Source organism: Zonotrichia leucophrys, chromosome 1 (genome assembly GCF_028769735.1).
Source record: "Zonotrichia leucophrys gambelii isolate GWCS_2022_RI chromosome 1, RI_Zleu_2.0, whole genome shotgun sequence".
In the NCBI taxonomy this organism is placed as follows: Eukaryota; Metazoa; Chordata; class Aves; order Passeriformes; family Passerellidae; genus Zonotrichia; species Zonotrichia leucophrys.
Window position 1 is genome coordinate 93,785,081 of NC_088169.1, and position 22,274 is coordinate 93,807,354.

A 22,274-nucleotide genomic window follows, 5' to 3' on the forward strand; every position below is an offset into this window, starting at 1 on the left:
GCCCGCTCCCGGCGCGCACCGCGGCCCCGCGGGCCGTACCAAGGCTCGGCTGCCGCGGGGGGGGCAGGTGGGCGCCGCCACGATCGGAGCAGCGCCCGCCGCCGCAGCGAGGGAGGTGCCATTGCTGAGGCGGAGAAGTGACCAGCGCGGTTCCATAGGATCCCGGAATGTTATGGGTTACAGGGGATTTTGACGACTATCTAGTCCCAACCCCAGGGATACCTCCCAGTTGACCGGGTTGCTCAAAGCCCCGTCCAGCCCGGCCTTGAACGTGGCCATGGTTACCCCCTAGCCGCCAGTGCCTGACCGCCCTCACGGTAAAGAATTGCTCCCAAATATCCAGCCTGAATTTCCCCTCTTTCAGTTTACTTCTTGCCCTGTCAAAACAGTGATGAAGAGTCCCTCTCCAGCTTCCCTTCAGATCCTTAAAGTTTGCTGGGAGGTCTCCACAGGCGCTTCTCCAGGATGAACAGAGCCCATTTCCTCAGCCTGTGCTCTCACGGGAGGTGCCCCGGTTCTCTCATCAACATCTTGGCCTCCTCTGGACTTGCTCCAACTGTTCCATGTCCTCCTCATGCTGCGGGACCAGAGCTGGACCCCGTGCAGTTAAAATGTAAATGTTCTATATACAGGTATCATTGCTTCAGCGTTAGATGCTCAATGAGTAATGGAGACAAATAAATGAAATTACATAAACAGTTGCGTTTCTCTGGGGGCTGCTCTGTCCATGCAGCAGCATGAAGAGCCTCCACTCCCACCTTCACATGTATTACCTACCCAAGTCACCTTTGTTACCTTGAAGGAATCTTCAGCACTCTCTGAAACACCTCATAGCCATGGATTTCTGCAAAATTCCTGCATTTAGCTGTTAGTACAGGGTTAAATGTTCCTGAAAATCACGTATAACTAGGCCGAAAGAATGCTTGGTAATTGGGATAGTTTAGCAAGTGTGAAATGCAAAGCTGTGTTTTGTGTCAGGTACATACAGGCAACTTGTGTATTTGTGATTGTTATATGTGTAGAAACTGACCATGGGGCAGTTATAAAGACAAATTCTAATAATAACTGAGGAAAGTAAAGCATGGAAGAAGGCCTTTGAACCTATCTTTTGTTCGCAATTAACCTTAGTTGATTTAGGAGCATTTGAATTAAAATGTTAAGGATGTTGCTCTTTCCTTGTAGATAAGCCTTAAAGAGTTTTGCGATAATAACCTTTTAAAGTAAATTTTAGAATATTGCTTGTATCCTTGAAACTATAGCTTTGGAATATATATAAAGGAAACATGCTTATCTCACACCTTAACAAAACAGAGAAAAGCAGCTTGAGAAAGGAAGAGGAACATCAACTCAAGGATTTATAGTTTCAACCAAAGGAAGCTGGATATCACTGTTATGAGATTTATAGTCTCTGCAATTAAAGGTGGACACACATCTGGGGAGCTGGACTTCACCAGATGGGATTCGTCTTCCTTTTTTCGGAAACCAGACCCCCACCATCAGGGGATACTCCTTTGAGATACATCCTGAGAAAAACTAAATCACAATAGTGTGTAGAGTTGTGACGTAAAAATTGGGAATAGAAACTGCTGATGAGTAAAAATTGGGAATGGAAACTGCTGAGAAAGCTTATGAGTACCCCTATAAATACCTGTAAGCTTCAGCTATTGGTGTTGGAGGGAAAACTTCCCCCACTGTACCCAGCGCTGTATTGCTCCTACTTTACCATATTAATTAATAAATTGATTGCTGCTTGAATATTGGCCTAGTCAAGCTTCTTATTTATAACAGAAGTTAGAATGTTTACAGTAACAGGGATCAGTATTTAGAGTTTCTAAGATACCTCCTGTAGGTGAGATTCATACATGTTCATACAAGCTCAGGCTAAGCTCTAGAGAAGCAATATGGATAATGCTGTTATAGTGATTAGTGCTGTAGGTGAGATTGTACAAATATGTGCACTTTGAACAGAACCATGGAGTTAGATTTGGGTTGCTAATACCCCTAGTTCCTGTGTGCCTCAATAAAGCACCTGCATATAGTCTGTGATTATGTGTTCTCCCAAACACCAACAAAGCCACTGGCAACCCAGCAGTGCCCTGGGGCTTGCTGCTTGTGGCCTATCTTGTGCCAAAAGATTTGCCACATATGGATTTTAAGTGATGTACTGAACAGTTTGAGATGGGGAAAAAAACCCATGGCTTAGACATCACACCTGGAAAAGATTTCCAAGAATTTCCCCACTTCAAGCACTTTGAACGTATAGCATGTACTTCTAATAATTATCATCCTGTTGTGCTTGGTGAACATAAATTATGAAAGGAAAAGTGTATGACAGTGTGTCGCAGACATCCTTTCACTAAAAATCCTCTCTTTTTCTCCTTCTGAGAAGCTGAGGCCTCAGAAACAAAATGTAAACAATGGTTATCTGCTGCTGTGGAATGCATCAGGTGGATTTTTGATTGGGCCATCTTGAATGTTTACAATTAATGGCCAACCGCAGACCAGATAGCTTGGACTCTCTGTCCGAGCCAGAGATCTTTGTTATTCATTCTTTTCTATTCTTAGCTAGCCTTAAGATGAAACCTTTCCTTCTATTCTTTTTAGTATAGTTATAATGTAATATATATATACATCATAAAATAATAAATCAAGCCTTCTGAACAAAAAGTCAACACTCTTGTCTCTTCCCTCATCCAAGAACCCTTGTGACCACTGTCACAACAGTGAGCTTTGTGCTGCCTCTGATTAAAAATAAAAAAAGCAACAATATCATCCTCAATTAAAATAGGATGTAGGCACAGCAAAACAAAGCCTCAAACTGGGAATTAAAACTGATGTCAGTTCCTGGCTTTGTCACTGACGGTCGGGAACTTCCATGTTTCAAGTAGGAAACTTTCAAGTAGAATAGGAGTAGTCCTTCCTTATTTAACATGGTGCTCTCGTTCCTCAGACAAAAACATGTAAGATTAACATTAAAGTATAACCTATTATTATTCTTTTATTTAAAGATCTTTTCCAGTTTAAAAAGCCAGATACAAATCCAAATGACTCACTGTATATTGTTTAAAAAGTCACTCTAAATGTGCTGGCATTCATATTCTGGAATATCTGAGAAGACCTGAAACTGGAGTCCATTTAAATCCTGCCCTCAGCGAGCTTCTTGTAATGTGAGGTCAGCTAAGTTTAACATACCAAAGTACATAAAACTTGAGTTTGTTTTTTTTTTTAATGTACAAGACCACCAAACCATCTACTCTTGATGCCTCTGTGAGTTATTCCCCTTCGTCTCCCCCTAGCCACAGTCACAGAAAAGAAGCTGATATGAGCAAAACCAGAACAGAGGTAAAAATATTCACTTTAATTCAGAACATTTAGTGTATTTACAATAGAAAGTTCCTCTCTGATCAAGGGATTAGAGACTGAAAAAAAACATGTTACAAACATGTGGACAACCTGCACCTGGTGCAGGCTAGTTGATTTTTTTCTCTATCTGGTTCTCCCAGGGTAATTCTGGTGAGAAGCGCTGGGGAGAGCCTGGAGATGGTAGCGGATGGCTCCCACAGCCAAGCAGCAATCCCAGTCCAGGAAGTAGTGTGCAGTTATTCAACAGTTGCTAGAACATCTATACAGACACGTGCACAGTCCCATGTGCAGTTAGATTCACGGAATCATCCAATGTAGGTAAGCAGGTAGACACAAGCCTACCAGCCTGTGTGCAGGCACAGACTTGCAGAGGTGCTCTGCCACCTCACCCAGGCAGGTGCACACACTCCTTGCCACCCTGCACCTGGACAAACACGCAGGCAGGTGTTTTGTTAATGCTAACTTACATGATTTCTAGATACAGAAAAAAAAAACTTGAGGAAAAAAGCACCAACCCTCTCATCTGACTCACTGGCTTGGAATTCTTACTCCTCTGGAACCTGAGGGACATGGTGTGGAAAGGATGAGGTCCTCCTGTTTCTCACAGAGAGAGCCAGCTCTGAATCTCCAGGAGACTTTTGCTACAGCAATACCAACCAGTTGCTACTGGTTGACACCGAGAGGGGGCAATCCTCTCCTGCTCCCAGAAATAGGCACATCCTCCTACCACTTCCTCTGAGTCAGATTTAGCAATCAAAAGGCTGCAATATGAGCCACTTCAACTGGTTGACCTCGCAGAAAAATAGATCTGCAAGAAGTGAGTGAGTACTCAGCTTAACCAAAGCACCCTACAAGTTTACCCACCACACAACGTGTGGAGCACCTGTTTCAGCAACAACTTGTCCATAGGAGCTGATCTATGATCAAGTCACTCAGAGCTCCTATTTGCATCTTGCTCAGACTCCACACACCACTTCCTTGATGAGGTGCTTCCCCTCCTTGGGAGAGGAGGTGTTGCAGAGGTATGCCGTGGCTTAAAAGCTGAACTATGTGGTGGTTAAGAAGCAAACCTCAGCCTTCCTCCAACATAACCTGCTGCTGTCTCCAACAAAACCAGCTGACAAGTGTTACAAAGATGGGGAGATATGAGGAAAGAAAGAGAGCTATGATCCCCTCTTAAAGGTCAAAGGCAGCCTAAGCTGAAATAGATTAAAGATGGTTGCGGAGGCTGCAAGGCTGAGGAGAGTTCTGGTTGAGCAAAGCTTCTTGAACTGCCTCACTGCAGCCACTGAGCTCCATGTGGTTGAGAACACGGCTGATGTGCTCCACGGTGGCAGCACGGCCCATCTGCAGTCTCCAGAGGCGGAGCATTTCGTACTGGGCGTCCCGCAGGCGCCGGTGCTCCAGCTCAATCCGCTCCAGGTCGCAGTCGCTCAGCCCCAGGCGCCGCACAAACTCCTTCCACCGCGACGGCGGCACGTGGTCCACCACCGCGTACAGAACAGCAGGGGCTGTGGACACACAGGGAAACCCTGAGAAGCAGGATTCTTCCACCCCAAGGACAATGGGGATAACCCAGGGCTGGAGGCTGCCCTGGCATCTTGCATTGCCCCCTCTTATTCAAGCCTTCTCCAGTTCTCCAGAGTAATCACACAGACTCCAGACTTGCTCTTGTCCCTCAAAGTATAATGGGAATGTTTCCATATGCTCTTGTATAAGGCTATGAGCAGAGTCAAGCACATTTTCTTAGGGCCTTTCTGCCATACATTCTTGAAAAAGAGCGAATTATTAAAATTATTCTGGGTCACTGCCCATATTGACAGCATGTCAATACATATGGCAATCCATTTTGCTGGTAAGGAAAAGGGACAACAGAAAGGCCTTGCACAGATATTTGGCATATACAGACTCACAGGCTCTGGGCACGCTTCTGCCTCTCTACTGTGCCGTGCACGGGTACACATCCAGGTCACATACACTGGGTAAGGTCTCTCCAGCATACTCCTAGCTGCATCTGCATAATTAAGTTCCCATTTGACTGGGGAAGGAGAGAAGGATGAAGGAGTTTCACTTACTGTCAGGAAGCTGTGTCTTCCTGGCAGATCTGACACAGTCTGGTGAACTCTGTGGCAGAGGTGCAGATGTCTGGGTTTCATTTAATGGCAATTCTTTTTCCTTCTGGGACTCAGGACAAAGGGTGGAAATTTCATTTTTTTCCTCAACCTGAAAGACACATTACATAGTCCAGAATTACCCATGGCAGCACAATACACCTGTCTCCTGGAAGCAGCCACTAGCTTGATATGCTAACATTTATCCAAGATAGATGGGGAGTGGGTGCTGAGATTTTAATCCTTCCTACATGCCTTGTTTCAGCAGAGGACACCAAACATTTCTTTCCAGCAGAACCCAAAGAGTTTAACTTTCTTTTGGCACCATAAAACAGTAGTCCAGGAAAAAGTATTTCTTTACAAAATCAAGTAAGGCTGGTACCCAAAATCACCACCATTCTAGAAGCTTCACATGCCATCTTTCCCATCAGCCTCCTCTGTAAGGCTGTGGAAACCCCATCTCAGATGCTGCCTGGGCCCTCTTATTTGCAGAGTTACCTTGGACCTCAAAGAATACTGTGAAGCAGCACTGAGAGGCTTGTGGAGTCAAGATCTGAAGTGAAATAAAATTAATTAAATCCTCCAAGCTTGGGGTACACAGAGAGAAAAAAGGATTAAGGATCAACTATCTGAACAAAATGCATCCAGGAAAAAAAAAAAGCCAGGAGTTTGAAAAGCATCCTCTAGAAGAGGGGAAGTAAAGTGTTACTGGCTCCACCCTCTACAGGAAAAGACTTCTGAGTTAGACAGCCCTATTACTCAGCTCACTTGAAAACACAAGGCCTGAAAACAGCCCATGGGGAAAAATATTACTCCAGATTCCAGGCTAACATATTTAAAAGTGGAAGATAAGCTATATATATATCCATCATCTTGCTCACCTCTGATACTGGCTCCTTGGTTGTCAGTGGCAAAGAAACTTCAAAGAAAGAAAAAAAAAAAAAAGAAAGTAGAAATTATTTTCACTTCCTCTTGTCCCAGAGAAAACAGGAAAGCAGCTACTCACAATCCTGCTCTCAAAAATGTTTTACAGCAAAATAAACATCCCAGAAATAAGCTCAGGTGCACTTCAAGTCATAGATACAGGCCTGGATGCAGAACTGCAATCAGAGCCTTGGCTATTTAGTTCTTATGCTACTCTGGCCTTGCAGCAGAGCAGAGTCAGGGGATCCCACTTTGTCCCTCACACACAAAAGCCCACAGAAATCAGTGTCTATCCCAGCCAATATCACTGCACATGCCACTGTACTCACCACAGGAGAAGAAAGGCCCTGTCTTACGTTTCTGGACCAGCTTCCCTACTTTACATGCAATGCAGAGGACGAAGATAACTCCAAATATTGCAACAAGGGTGCCAAGTACAAGGTTTCCATCTGGACAAAAGGAAGAGAGCAAATGCATGAGTGACTAAGAAAAGAGGAGGTAAGTGCTAGAGGAAGAACAGCAAGTGGAGATTTGCAAATGGTAGGGAGAAAAAGGATAAGGGTTTGACAAAGTGGAAAATAGAACCCTTTACAAAAGGCATTAAGAGAACAACACCCCACAATGAAAAGATTCCAGTGCCCTTCAGTCCCCTGAGCACTCACTCAGCCCAGATGAGGTCGGTGAGGTAGTGACAGGGCTGGGACACAGCAAGCAGTCTTCTCCAGTGCAGCTGAAAGGGCAAATCAGAGAGGTGAGCACATGTGCAATGAAACTCTGGCCATTTCCAACCTCCCTAATTAACAGACAAGCCAAGATGAGCCTGCAAAGCAGAGCAACACAGTGTGACTAGTGACTTTGGGCCCTTAGTGGGCTAATGCCCACATGGCGGAGACTGGGGGTGAAGACCTACTTGCCCCAGAAAGGCACTTAGAATACTGTTATGCCTAGATAGAAAGTGTCATGAGAAGAATTTCCTCCCCCCATGGAGCTCCTGCTGTCCCTCCTACTCAGTGGTGGGGCATACAGAGTAAAAAAGCTCACCTGTTGCAAGGCTTGCAAATATTACTACGTGACAGGAAGAATTGAGGCTTACACCTGCAAATTGCATCTTTGTTCTTTGAACCTGTAGAGGGAAAAAAAAATCAGAAACTGTTGCCATAATATGGACAAAGAAGAAAACAAAGGGGAAAAAATCAACTTCAAAATGGATGAAGGATTATCCTTTTTTTAAGCCTGCTACTGAAAACTGCTACTGAAGAAGAGATAAAGGATTTGATCTATATATAAAAACAGAGTTGAGGGAGGATAAAAGTAATAAAAATAAGAGTGCCACTGTCCTGAAGGTGGGTACCTCTGTAGAGGCTTGGAAAGGGACTATAATTACAGAGCAGCTGGAATTAGTGTAATGCGCAAAAAGCAGTAAAAGTCACCCAAGTTCAAGCATGACAGGAAGGGGAAACCACATTAGTCAGGCCAAGATGAGGGAGAAGTGGTCCCTGAGCAGCTGGGACTGGTGAGGAAGTCAGCTCAGGGCAGGGAGAAATCATTACAAGTCATGGGACACATAAGCATTCTTCTGATGTTGTGAGTGGAGGGGGTAAGAAATGAAAGAACTCTCACTTCTAAGCAAGGCACAGGAGAGAGCCTGAATAAACAGGTGTGGGGAGGAGCAGGCAAGAGCAGTGATGGAAGGACATCAAATTGCACGAGAGAAGGGGAAAATGTACTAGAACAAGGAGTATGCATTGTTATGAATGAGGGAGGGGAATAAAACAGCTCTACATCAGCCAAGAGGGAAGGAAGCTGCTCAAGGACAGTGTGCAATCACGACCCTTGAGGAGAAGCTTAAACATGGAAAGTGTGACAAGATTATTGAACACTAGAGGGAACACATTCACCAGTGAAACAGCAAGCCTCACACTGGGCAGGGTAAGAGATGGGAAAGGGATCAGGAGCAGCACAGTTTGCAAACACAGGATAGCTTTAAGACAAGGTAGGATGTGGCAGCAGCTGCACTGGAAGCATGGGCCTGCTAGACAATTAAAGAACAATGACTAAATTAATTATAATTGTATCTTTGGTACAGATCATGAGCAGCTGAATAAGATGTTGAGAGGGGAGTGTGTGTCCTTGGGCTGGAAGACAGCCCCTAAGGAATGTATGTACGTGCAGATTTGGAAGACCAGTCGGGGTGTGAATGGGCATGGATGTGTGATGTCTTGTTTGGCTGCACAGTCAGATCCACTGGTGCAACCTTATAAAAGAGCTAATCAAGGAAATAAAGTCAGTTCACGTTGCATCCAATAGTGACTCATGCTTTCTCAATCCTCACATCAAAAGAAGACATTTAAGGGACATGGAAAGAATTAGACTCCAGACAGCAGTGTTTGTTAAGATCTTTGATTCCTGACTTTGGGACAGCTAACACAAGTACTTCTCCCAGACACTGGCATCATCCTAAGGTAATGCCCAGATCCACTGGGTATAGTTCAGCATTACTAGCAGCTCTTTACTTTAGAACACTGTGGTTGCTCAGCAATTAGTTCAGTTCATTCAAGCAGTTCAGCTGGGCACCAGGGCCAGAGGTATTGTCATCCATCGTACTCAAAGTGCTTCCAGCAGTTGGTAGGGAAAATGCAGTGAGCATCAGGAGAAAAACAAACAAGGAAGGCAAAAACATAAAGAACATAAAGATCTTGCTTCTAGAACATAAAGATCTTGCTTCAGGACAGACAAGGCAGAGGCACCAAAATTAAGTAGAAAGTAGCTCCTCACAACAGCCAAAACCAAGAAACAGTTCAAGGACAAAAGAAAGCAGCTATGATAGGAAACAGGGATTGATGCCAGAGCAGGCAAAAAATAGCAGTCTTTCTGGGGAAAAGGGGCAGACAAACCCCAGAGTTGTTCCTAAACCACCATCCTTTCAGTGCAAGGCACTGCAGCATATCAGAAATTCTACTCTACTACAGTACATCTGCGCTGGAGCCATATCCATGCCATACTCACAGCTGGCAATAATCCCATCGGCACACGAGCTGCAGTTCCTGCACTGGAAGTATTCAGACTCAGAATCAACCTGGTACTGATTCTTCTGACAGCCACAGACAGTATCTTGCTTTGGGGTGCAGGGTGTCTCTACTATCTGCTGGAGTGCTGAGGAAAGAAAGGAGAAATTATTACTCCAGCCTCTTCCTTCACCTTCAACTGAGAGCACTGTCATGATCATAGGTATTGTTATCCCCTAATTTTCACAGAAAAAGGCCAGAAAGGCCTGCAAACTGTATCTCAGACTGTTCCAATTTGGTGTCCCCAATCCATCCCCATAACTGTTTTACCCATTCAACTGCTTACTTTTCCAAGCTCCCTTGCCCACCTTGCCATCCCCTCCAGCCCTCATCTGCCCCCATTTTCCTCAGATCCTGCAGCTCTGGCAGTGCCTCACCTTTACGGCAGCGTTTGCACTGGAAGCACTTAGACATGGTGTTATCAACAGCTGTGAATGTGCCATTGGCACATGGGAGACAGACAGTTGCCTGGTCAGGCCCTTCACAGTCTTTTGCCTTGTAGGTACCTGCAAGAAAATCACTTAGCAGAGCTCTGAGGAAGGCAAATGCGTTGTCTTAGGGAGGACAGGAGTCACTGGCTCCTCAAAGAAACCCTGGAGTTGATGCCGTAAGGACCAAGTATGCTTCCCCTCACCAGTGTGAATGACACTGATAGCCCATAAGAGGAAAAAAGGAATAAGAATAAATAAAAGAAATAAGAATTTATCAGGGTAGGGATAGGTACCAAGTGAAGGGAGAGCTGATTTGCTGTAGGAAAGAGACAGTTTGAGAGTGCAGGACCAGGAAATGCCTCCCAGGTGAAAGTCACTACTACTGTATTTATTTAGTGTACCTGCATGACACCTCATGCAGCAGTGGGTCTTTCTGGGGTGTAGGTATTGTCCCAGTTGACAGTGCATCTGTTTCTTTTCTCTCCTCAAAGGGTTAGAGGGCTCTCTTCCATCCAGACCTACACGACGGACTTGCACTCTATATGGCACTGGAGTAATTTCTACAGATTCCTTAGTCAGCACACAGACAAATATTAGAATAACCTGTAAATAGAGAGGGAGGGAGGGAGGGAGAGAGAAGAGAGAAACAAGGTGAGAAAACATTATATCCTCCTGCACACTGCAACTCTGATTTCAGCACTTAGATTTACATCATGAGTTCAGTTTACTCGGCTAATTCTGGTAATGGGACCCTCCACTGGCAAATATATGTGGGGAGATGATTTACAAAAATAAACCCCAACAAACCAATGCCTGCCATCTATGATATTAATATACCATTCAATGGCCTCTATGGTAAACTGGTTGTATGTAAAACAAATATTTTTCATGATGTGCATTTTATACATGGAATGCCTTGAAAATGCTGCAGCTTGCATAGAAGTTACACAAGAGCAAAGAAATGTTTTTATTAAGGAAGGCAGTAAAACTGTGCATGTAGAAACAGTTCCACAAAGAATGCATCCAGTACTTGCAGTTCCACTGAATAAATACAAAAGATGGGAAGTTTGGAATAAGATGGCAAAAGACGATCTCACTGCCTACTAAGTACAGGAAATCTTACAAAGCCAGACCTCGTAACATGGGAAAATTAGGTTTTTGATTTCTCCCCGTGTCAAATGTTCATTCTTCCTCTTAAACTGCAGCTGTTAACAATCAGCCTGTACAATTCAACACAAAAATGAGCAGTTTCTTCTTTTTTTAACTCTGTTAAGATTTGATTTCTATTTTTCCACTTGAAAATTACTGTTATCATGCCAATCTTAACAGAAAACTTAGGATTGGCATGACTGCCACATGACTGTAAGAGAGGGTGACTGTACACCCACACACATGAACCAGGGGTTACAAGCACAGCTGCACCAATAATGAAGGATGCTGTTCCCTGGACACTGTTTGCAGGACACTGTTCCCAGCACTGAAATTGAGAAATATGCTGTTTATGTAATGGCCAAAAGGTCTCCCCTCTGGTAGGAGGACAGCATAAATGACTCATCAGCAAAAGATCTTCTACCAGAAGGATGGTAATGAGATTGCAGTGTATCACAGACACAACCCCTTTGCTTCTTGGCCCAATAAAAAAACAGACCTCAGGCATGCATTTCAAACATTCAGATAGACAAAAAACATACAACAACAAAAAGGTTAAAAAAACCCAACAAAACAAAACCAGGTCAAAACCTGGTCCAAGATTTATGAAACCTGAAGTCAGCAAGTTTCTACAGCAAGGACGTATCCCATACCAACCAATGGTATGACTCCTGAAGAATATGAAAGATTTGTTGAAAAACTATTTTATGGTACCATGAAGAAGTCCAGCAGCATGATGAAGACTTGACAACTTGCATCCCTTGTCATCCTCTTTGCACACAAGTGGCCACACTGTCTGGACATCCATGTGTTGATGCTTCTGAGTATGGTACAGATGTACCAATGAACTCTGTGCATCAGATCAAGTGAATGATGAAAATCAACTAATGACTTTTGCAAATAAACACCGCCCTGCCAATATAATCTCACACAAAGTTTTGCTACACTACCTTCCCTGCAATTGTAATGTTTTCCCAGCTTGTTTTTTTTTGAAACTGTTTTTTTGAAGATGTCCAGCAGTACAAGCACATCTTCAGAATTCTTTTTTTTTTCCTTTTTTTCTTTTTCAGTTAGGAGACAGAGCAAAAGCAAAGTAAACCAATAAGGGTAAACCACAGTCATGATACCAATTCTGTGGTAGCAAGCTTACCAAAAGATACATAGAATGAAATGGTTATGACAGCCCTACACTGTTCTCTTTCTCTTTCAGAATTAAAGCCTTGGGGGAGAAAGGTACACACCCAAAAGCAACTTAAAACCTCAAGAACGATGGAGTTTGCAACTCTGACAAAACTAAAACATTGTTTTTTGGAGAGCTCTGACACATTCAATAGACCAGATGCTAAAATGGTGAACAGGAAAAAAGAGAACCACATATTTAAATAGATATCATTTCAGACTTCATTAGCTGACCACAGAATAATTGTAAGCGCTCCAACAACTCCTCAGCAGAACTAAAAATTGTTTCAGCAGCTGACATTACAAGATTTATTGCTTGCAGGAAAACAGATAGAAGATACTTCACACAGATGGTCTGACACAGAGTAACAATAAAATCATTCTGATTCTCTGGCTAGTGATTAATCCCCTGATACGAGAACATACAACTTGTGGACTTATCACTCCATAAGTCACACAAGTTAGCAATAGAAAGAAGATAAAAGCATCAAAGATTAGGCCAAAAATACAGAGAAAATTGGTCAGATACCCCTTCAAAGCCAAAAGAAAACAGAAGTGGTTTTAATTTTTCAGATTAAGTGAAAGCATGTCTGTAAGTGTCATCAAAGCAGAGTTAACATGGTACTGAACACAATTTGAAGAACAGAATGTCACAGGCCAGGAATGATTCACACCCCAATGACTCGGCCATCCAGCAAAATCATTCACATGATGGAAAAAAAACACCAAAATACCTCCATCTTAAGCAGCTACCCATGCCATTCAGCAATGCACTGATTTATACCAATGAACAGCTTCATCAAATTCAGGTAATACATGAAATTAGAACAGTCTGTTCTGTTTCAGTTGGAAGGCACATAACTCATGGTATATGAACTGTAACAACCATATTACAGAACTGATGGACTACAGAACTGATCAAAACCCTCAGCAAAACCAGTCTAAGAGGATATGAACATGACCACACAGCAACCACTTGGTAGTGAAAGAGTGACCCAATGAAGAGCAAGAAGACCCCATATAATAATGCTTTTGATCCAGACTGTTGCTTGAGGGATAGGAAGTTTAGATCATAAGGGTGATATTGCCCAAAAATTTCTTTGTTGGGGATCCCTCTTTTGAGGCACCTGGCTTAAGCTACCATGTGACACAGTTGATTTGTACCAACAAATCTATCTGATGGAAATGAGAGCCTGATTTTAAAAAATTATTTTGCAGTTCTCTTCCTCTGGACACATTAAAGGAAATGTGTCAAAATCCTTAAATTGTGAGGCTCCCAGCTGCTCCCAGCACTGCGGGTGAGGCCGCAGCAGCGCTGAGCACGGAGGGTGATGGATGATCCCCCTGTGCCCGGCTGTGCTCTGTGTTTGATGCCCCCAGGACACGGTTCCTGCCCTCTGGGCTATACCCTGCTGCCTCTCACTGAGCTGCTGCTGCCCCAGCACCCCCAGGGCCCTCCCTGCAGGGCGCTCTTCAGACTCTCCTGTCACAGTTTGTACTTGTGCCCAGAAGTAATTCTGTCCCCATATTCAGGATCCAGCATCTGGACTTGCTCAATTTCATTCCAATAATCATTGCTCAATGCTCCAATTTATCTAGAATAAATACATTGAACAGAACTGGCCCTAGAATTGAGCCCTGAGAAACACTGCTGGTGATCAGTCGCCAGCCAGATTTAGCTCTGAAGCCTCAAGTCATTGATAAGAGTTTGCCAAGGCAAAGTTTAGAGGTCTTCTGCAAGTGAAATAAGCTGAATATCCATTGTTAGGTGTACAACACACTCCACTTGCCAGGATCAAAAAAAACCAGCACCCACTAAGCAATTTCACAGAGATAATGTGTATTACCTAAGCCAAGTGGTAATTCAAACCACGTGTGATGCACACCACTGATTCATACCTACTCCGCCTTTTCAGTCAGCAGGGACTACCAGGAAAAACAGAGTCAGCAGAAACTCTGGGGTTTACTTCTGAAACTGCTGCAGGAATAACCAAAATATGGCAGAAAACTGCTTCCTTAAAACATTCCACCCCTCTGGATGACAGCTACACACTTCCTCACACACAAGGCAACCCCAGTTCCTTCCCATGCCCTCACACCAGCACTTACTGCCCAGCACTTCACCTACAAGGAAAAAGACACAGCACAAGCCTAAAAGCTCTTCTACGCAACATTTTGACAGCTGAGACAGGAGTTAGGAGCCTTTCCACAATTTTCACACTCAAATATTCTTGAATTACTGCCACCACTACAATTTACACTCTTGCTCCTTCTTCTGCCTCACTAGGCCATACACAGAGAACTGCAAGTGAGGTGATATCCCACCAGAGTAAGGCAAAGGAAGAAAGGAAGGGGAAAAATGAAGGTGAGGAACAGAGCAAGATGCCAGAAAGACAGATGAGAGGATGGAAATAAGGGGCATTTGAGAGCAGTGTTCTCAGGACAAGGGGACATAAAGCACAGTACCTGAAACAGAGGGACTGCATAGGGAGTACAGCATGTCAGGGCTGCCCCATATTATCACCTCAGGAGGCTGGGAAATACCAAATTACTCAGCATGAACACAGGTTATTTTGCTATCTTTAATACTGTTGCTTCAATATTTCTTGAGAAAACAGTACACCATACTACTAGTTATAACTATCTGTACTGTGTTGTAAATAATTATGAATTAAGTCTTTTAGTCTCAGCATTATCATCATCAATGAAATCAGTATTTTATTCATATGAATATATTTAATTTGTCATCCTTAATCCTCATGGACCAAGTTGCATGAAGATTCCATTGTAATAACTCAATCAACCGCTCCTCTCAAAAAAGGCTTCCAGTTTGCAAATTCCATTTTTAAACTAATTAATTATCAATTACGTGCAAATAAGAGGCATTATGAGTTATTAGAGTGTCTCAAAATATTTTGTAACAGCAAGTTACCTTGGCTTAAGAATCCAGCATGATACACACCCCATGCACAAGTATTCTACACATAAATCATCTTTAATCATCATCATAAATCATCTGTCAGCCTTTTTAATGAGTCATAAAAATTAGTCAGCTTGGAGGCTTGGTTAAAAAACAGTACTTGCTCAGACTAATAAGCTACCAAAGAAATCAGAGTACAGGATTTACTCTTATGTTCTTTGTCTGGTTCAGCCATTTCCAAAAGCTCTTTGAGGTTTGCATTTGTTTTAGTTTGCTATACAAAGATGAAAGGGAAACCAGAACTTCTGCTTTACACATTGAGAAATGTGCATTAAAGCAGCATTTACAGGAAGCTTTCGTCATTGCTCTCTAAAAACTGGAAAGGACAAAAGAAGGCTACAAGAACTACTATTATAAATAATCCTCATTTTATGAAGATCAGATGAAAGAATGCTGTATTTCAGGCCTTGTCTAAATTCAGGAGACTAGTAATAGCTTTGATACAATGAAGAAAGGCCTTAGAAATCTTAACTTAAAAACCCAAAGAAAACTGTGTTTATCTATAGATTGTGGACTTCACATCATAAAACATCATAAAGTATATAAAGTTAGAAGGCTTTATTTCATGCTAGTAAAGATTAAGAAAATAATGGAGAAGTCAGAAGGTGATAAAAGCCATAAGAAAATTTCTTTGGAAGCTTTCCCTCCGAGGACACTGTGGTGGACACTGTGTCAGTGCCACATTCACTGACCCTCAACACCCAGCACTTGGCCTGAGTTCCACTGGGCTGCTGTACGGCCTCACATCAGAGCACTGATGGAGCAGGAGCCAGGGGAAGGCTCAGGGGATCCTTACTTTCCATCCTGAAATGACTTTCAGCTGGGCATGAGCCCTGGGCCCCTGCCCACGCTGTGCCACAGACCTGCTCATGCCCCTTGCCAGTGACTCACTAGGTGAACTTCTAAGTCAGGTGATTGTCAAATGCTGAGTCTTACTCACTGGAACAGATATATTCCTGTTTGTTTTAATAGGAAAATGTTGTGACATTGTTTGAGATGTGCTTTCCAGTGTCAGGTTCCTAAGAGCACAACACAAGGATGTGTGTTAGCAAAGGAAGCACTCAGCTATCCAGGGATTACTGAAGAGAACACGAGGCATCTGCCCCAAATACAAACAAAGCCTCTTTGTGATGACTAAAGAAAATGGGCAAGAAGGAGCAAAGTGACAACACTGGGTTTACCACAAATAATACTGCTAATGCAGAAAATTGATTACTTAATGAAAAGGGAAAGGCATCCAGACTGACAGTCCTGGTTACTTGTGAGAACAAAAACTGCCACGTAAGTGTATCTAGCACAGACCCTAATATAAACATTTCATTTGGCTAGAAACAGTTAGTCCTAAAAATAGAAATTGAAACTAGATTAATATGCAGTAAAAGTTTAATTAATGTTGCTGGAGAAAACAATCAGAAATGCAATCAAATGCTATGAATTATTAGGAAAGGACGTGAGAGCAAAACCAAGAATGTTGTTATGACAATATATAAAGGATTGAATCTTGACTGTAGTTCTGGTCTTAAGAATACAAATTAACTTAGATATAATACAAAAAAAGTAAAAAGGGCCATCATTGGTACAGACTGACTGCAGGCTCAAAGCCATGAATGCCAAAGAGAAAATGAACTGGGATGAGTGTTCTCTGTCTCCTCCAATACAAGAACTAAGAGGCATCACATAAGACAAGCAGCAGAGAGGTTCAAAGCAAACACAGGGAGGTACTTTTACAGCCAACATGTAGCTGATGTGTGGGCCTCCATGCGAGAGTGCTGGCTCTGCCAGAAACCTGTCCTGATTCCAAAATTTATCACCACACCCACAGGAGAAGGGAAAAAAACAGCCACAGTCAAGGATGCAAAATATGAAGACGCCATTTCAGCTTGGAAATTCCTACAGTCCCAGCCCCCTGGAAGCCAGGAAAGTATTCTTATTTTTCATTGCTGTACACTTGCCCTGCTCCAAATCCCTTGGCAGACACCTGTGACTGGTCACTACTGGAAACAGGCTGGTGGCCCAACAGTTCTTTCTTACAATGCGCTTGGTGGCCTGGTTTTCAATTTTTATATAATGTAGCTTCTAACTTCAAAATGGCAGTTTCTCCCTTTACTTTGAAAATAAATCAGTGCCAGAAGTACCCTTATGGCTATTTTGTCTTTTTTCTTCATAAAACAGAATTTTCTTTAATAAATGAAACTTCAATTATATTTTTTTTTTCTTTTAATGAGACAGAAAACACCCTGGCCTCAGTGAAGACAGATGCGATTCTGTCCACTGTAAAAGTTAGGAGTACATAGGGAAAACACAGAGCACCTGAAAATGAATTTAAGGACAGGCAGAAAGAGTGAATGCATGGAAACAGGCTACAGGAAATTTTGAAGAATCACAGGAAACATACAAGAATCAGAAGAGTAGAAGGGAGGTATCAGGGGACCAAGAAAGGCCATGAGGGCAAACAGGATGATATGCAATGTAAATGACAGTGGATGGGCATGCAACAGAGTGAGAGTGAGACCTGTAACTCTGGGGAGAAAAAAAAGAGAATATGATTTAATTAAGATAAACGTTATCTGTAGGGAGTAGAGGGCTATTGCCAACTTGAAATGGCATGCAAATAGGAAGGGAGAAACATGTTCAAAAAGAAATCCCACTGAAAGATACTTCTTCCAGTGCCTTATTTAACTGAAGATAATATAATGATTTTGGGGAATCCAACAGATCTTTCTCTTTTTGCCAACTGAATGAATAATATCACATATAGTACCAATTTGCACCAAAACATGTGCACCTCTATTCTTAAGCCAGAAATGCACTTTTCAGGTTTGCTATCTGCTTTGAAATCTGTCCATAAGTCAACATAAGTCCGTAAGTTTATGTGTTCTACCAAGGTCCCAAGATGGTAAGTGATGCACAGCTAGAGTCAAGGTATTCCTTCTCTCCAGTTTTAGCTGTGTTGTCCTGCCACTGCTAGCTTTAAGCCTACTACCAACTTCCCAAACCTTTCAAGCAGTAAAAACCCTGCAAGACCAAATCCAAACCCTTCTGGAAGGTAACTTTGCCCATATTGCAACTTTCTGACCACAAATTAACAACTAAGCCAACATTACAAGTCCGGTGCAGCCAAGTGCAAGCATGCATTTAAATAAATACCTGCAGGATGCTCAGGTATTTAAGGAGAAACAGTTTGACCCCGTAACCACTACAGCAGAATTTATAGCCATGTCATGACGCCGAGTGACACCACTCCACTGTCCCAGCTTTAGCACACATCTGCTGATACTCGATAGCCATTCACGTCTACTCATCAGGCAATCAGGCTACTCATAAAACTCTCCGATATCTTTTAAAACTTTTTCGCCCGCAAAATCACAGCTTACGAAGGCAGCTTACGAAGCCCGGGCAGGCTAAAGAAGATCTATCGGCTGAAGAGCTGAACTTGCTCTTATACAAATCCCGTGGTTTGGGGCGTAGCTACAACCCTCTAATCTTTGTTCAGGCGCCCGCAGAGTGGCATTTGTGTGCGCCCGGCTGCGCAGCAAAGCGGGGGCGGCTCATCGCCGGTCCCCGCACAGCGGCGGAGGGAGCGGAGCAGCTCCGATCCCGGCCCGGCGCTCGGTGTCCCGGCTCGGGCGGCTCCGATCCCGGCCCGGCGCTCGGTGTCCCGGAGCGGAGCGGCTCCGATCCCAGCCCGGCTGGTCGGTGTCCCGGCTCGGGCGGCTCCGATCCCGGCCCGGCTGGTCGGTGTCCCGGCTCGGGCGGCTCCGATCCCGGCCCGGCGCTCCGTGTCCCGGCGAGCTCCGCCGCCCGGACCCCCCGCGCGTTAACGGCCGCGCCGCGGGCTTCGGGGAATCCGCCGCCGTTCCTGTAAGCCCAGACGCCTTCTCCCTGAGTCAGGGATAAATCCCGGGAACGGCGCCAGAGAACTCGGTGCCCAGCGGAGGAGGGGAGGCGGCGATCCCGGCGGTGCCGCTGCCCCGCGGGCACCCGGCGGATGGCGCGGCTGCGCTCCCGGTCCCGCTACCGCCGCTCCTGCCGCTCTAGCGCCGGCACCAGCCTCCCCCGCGACGACGACCGCCCGCCTCGCCCAGCCGCAGACTCCCCGAGCCTTCTCCCGCCGCCGGCCGCCCCGCCATGGGGCTGCCCAGAGGAGAGCCCCAGCACCCCGGAGAGGGCGAGCAGAAAGCGGGCTGGGCGCAGAGCGGCAGCGATCGGGAGCCCGACGGCGGCCGGGAGGGTGGAAGAGAGCCCGGGCCCGAAGGCTCGACGGCGGACACCGCTCAGCGGACCCGCGGCGAGCTGCAGATCGCCGGGACCGGAGGAGTCGCCGGGCGAGGCGGTGTCCCGCCGGCGCTCGGCCCCGCTGCGTCGGGAGGGGCGAAGCCCCCGCCGTGCCTTACCGTCCCCAGCGAGGAGCGGGGCAGCGCCGGGCCGCGCATGGCTCCGCGGGCCGCTACATCCCCGAGGCAGGGTGCCCTGCGCGCAGAGAAAGCCGGCCCAGCCGTACCCAGCGCCGGCCGGAGCAGCGCGCAGGCTGACTACCCCGTCTCCAACTTCCTGGCAGCGGCAGCAGGAAAGAGAGCGGCGGGCGGGAGGCGGCCCGGAGTCCCGGCGAGCCCCGCCCGCCCGCCGCCGGGCCAGGACCGGCGTCGGCAATGTTCCCTAGAAACCCCGATGGACGAGCTGAAGGAAAGCGACGGATGGGGCATCGAGTGGCTAAAGCTGCTAGAAAACACAAGGGAAAGGAGTCAGAGGAGGTCTGCTGAAATCTTAAAGTTCTTGACGCAGGCGTGTTTCACTCTTCAGCTGTACTTTCCACGTGAAAATTTACCGTGTACTTAGAAGACTTTTTGCATCTTAACTGCCTTAATTTTAAAGAAAGGCATTGTGCAGCCACGATCAGCATTTTTAGAGTCTATATGACCATCCTGCAGTTTTCAATCTAAAACACACCTTCTCTTGCATGCTCCAATGAACCAACTGTACAGATAGTGCAAATATAAGCAAAACCCATATGATATTCTGTGTAAGCCCTGCTTCATTTAATATATCCTCTTAGCATGTTTGAAAAACAAAAATACACCTAGGAATGAGTGGCTAAATGATAAAGAACCCCCCTTGATTTGTTGCCCATTAAGACTTCCCCTTGCTTTCTGGAATTGTCTCTATACTCCAGTAAAAGACATTAGATCAAGTTACTAAACATTGTTTTGGAAGAATTTGCCCATTTCAGTACAAAATGGGTACAATTCACTCCATGGACTGCCTGAATTACTGCGGAGAAATCCAAACCCCTCCTCAGACTGATCCTACAATGGAGTTGCTTATCTGCTGTGTGGAAGCCAACGACAGCACGTGCACAGGAGAAAACAAGGAGGGCACTTTTCCACACTTTGGCTTGGAACAGCTGTGACTTCCCAGCTGCAAGTCTCAGGAGGGAAGGAAATAGCAGAATAACCTGTTATCAGATTGCAGCCATCTCTAGGGATAGAGGTGGAAAAGATTTTTTCCTGTTCTTTTCCTAGCCTCGAATGAGGACAATACAAAATTAGCCCCTAAAGGGAAAATTCTGGCACGCATTCTGTGAAGAAGGAAATCATGGTTTTAATTAATAATGCTGTTTCAGGTTTAGCACTTGCTGGCATGAGTGGATGAGACACATCCTTCAATCTTCCTGAAGCTTCAGCCTTCAAAAAAATAAAAAAGGCAAAAACCAGCTTCACTTCTCTAGAACTACATAAATGTCAGAAAAACCCCTGTGAATCTTCACATTTGACTCCTCCCAAGTTCGGGGAGGGACGTCTCACTGCACGTTTGACATTTACACCAATGTCAAATACATCACTGCACTTCCCAGCTTTCACCAGAACTCCGGGTCCAGGCCTCCCTCCATCCCTGCCACCTCCCTGCAGCCTGCCAGGTCTCCAGCGCTTCCTGAGGTCCTGTGGCTACGGGCCAAGGCCCAGAGGGACTGAGCCCACCCTCCTGTCACAAACCAGCGGCTTGCAGCTCGTCTGACAGCCCAGTTGCTTCACACCCAGCCTGCAAAGCTGTGTTGGGCTTGCACAATCAGGTTCTGGTAGCAGGGGGACGACAGGGGTGGCTTCTGTGAGGAGCTGCCAGAAACTTCTGCGGTGTCTGGCAGAGCCACAGCCAGCTGGCGCCGAGGTGGATGCACTGCCGGTCAAGGCCGAGCCCGTGAGAAATGGTGGCAACGCCTCCGTGATAACCTATTTAAGAAGGAAGAAAAAGTTACTGCGGTGATGTAATTGTGGCTGGAGAAGAGCAGAGTGAGAACATGTGAGAGGAACAACCTCGCAGACACCGAGGTCAGTGGAGATGGAGGGGGTGAAGGTGCTCTGGGCATGAGAGCTGAGATTCCCCTGCAGTCATGATGAAGATGTGGTGAGGCAGGTTATCGTCCTGCAGCCCATGGAGGCCCATGGGGATGCAGAGATCCACTTGTAACCCACGGAGGAGCCCCATGCTGGAGCAGGTGGATGCCTGAAAGAAGGCTTTGACTCCGTGGGAAGCCTGTGCTGGAGCAGGCTCCTGCCAGGGACCTGCAGCGCCCTGGAAAGAGAAGCCCACGCTGGAGCAGGTTCCCTGGTGGGACTTGTGATCCTGTGGGGGACTCACGCTGGAGCAGGCTGCTCCTGAAGGAGTGTACCCCGTGGAAGAGTGGGTCATGTCGCGTCGGAGCAGCTCTGCTGTCCGTGGTAAAGGTTCACATTGGCGAAGTGCGTGAGAGGGACGTGCCGGACGAGCAGGGGAAGGATCCCTCTATCTCCCTGAGCAGCGGCAGGAACGACGCGTGACGAACTGACCCTAACCTCCATTCGCTCTCTCCCTGCGCCGCTGAGGGGCGGGAGGGGCAAGGTGTTTTAACTTCTCATTATGCTCCTCTCATTTTGTTTGTAGTAAATTCAGTTATTATCCCCAAGTTCAGCCTGCTTTGCCGGTGACGGCAATCGGTTTGTAACCTCCTCTGGTCCCTGTCTCAATCCGTGAACCTTTCGTTTTACTCTCCCTGCCCTGCCCACTTGCGGCGCCGGTCAGCGAGCCGAGCCGAGCCGAA

General features: G+C 45.5%; 1 protein-coding gene across 3 annotated transcripts; it reads right to left on the bottom strand.

Annotated features, from left to right (window-relative positions):
* Positions 1-3,343: 3,343 nt before the first annotated feature.
* Positions 3,344-22,263, bottom strand: TNFRSF1A (TNF receptor superfamily member 1A). Of its 3 annotated transcripts, none has more exons than XM_064722786.1 (11): positions 22,030-22,263; positions 21,193-21,426; positions 10,296-10,497; positions 9,841-9,969; positions 9,405-9,551; positions 7,440-7,521; positions 7,061-7,128; positions 6,728-6,847; positions 6,356-6,393; positions 5,439-5,586; positions 3,344-4,874 (listed from the first exon to the last, which is right to left on the bottom strand). In XM_064722786.1, the coding sequence occupies exons 1-11, from the start codon at positions 22,033-22,035 to the stop codon at positions 4,573-4,575; spliced, it is 1,476 nt and encodes a 491-aa protein (XP_064578856.1). In that variant the 5' UTR covers positions 22,036-22,263; the 3' UTR covers positions 3,344-4,572. The 3 variants fall into 3 exon arrangements, with proteins under 3 accessions (XP_064578856.1, XP_064578846.1, XP_064578866.1); XM_064722776.1 differs by having other exon boundaries at positions 21,836-22,263; XM_064722796.1 differs by lacking the exons at positions 21,193-21,426; positions 22,030-22,263 and adding an exon at positions 19,597-19,874.
* Positions 22,264-22,274: the final 11 nt, after the last annotated feature.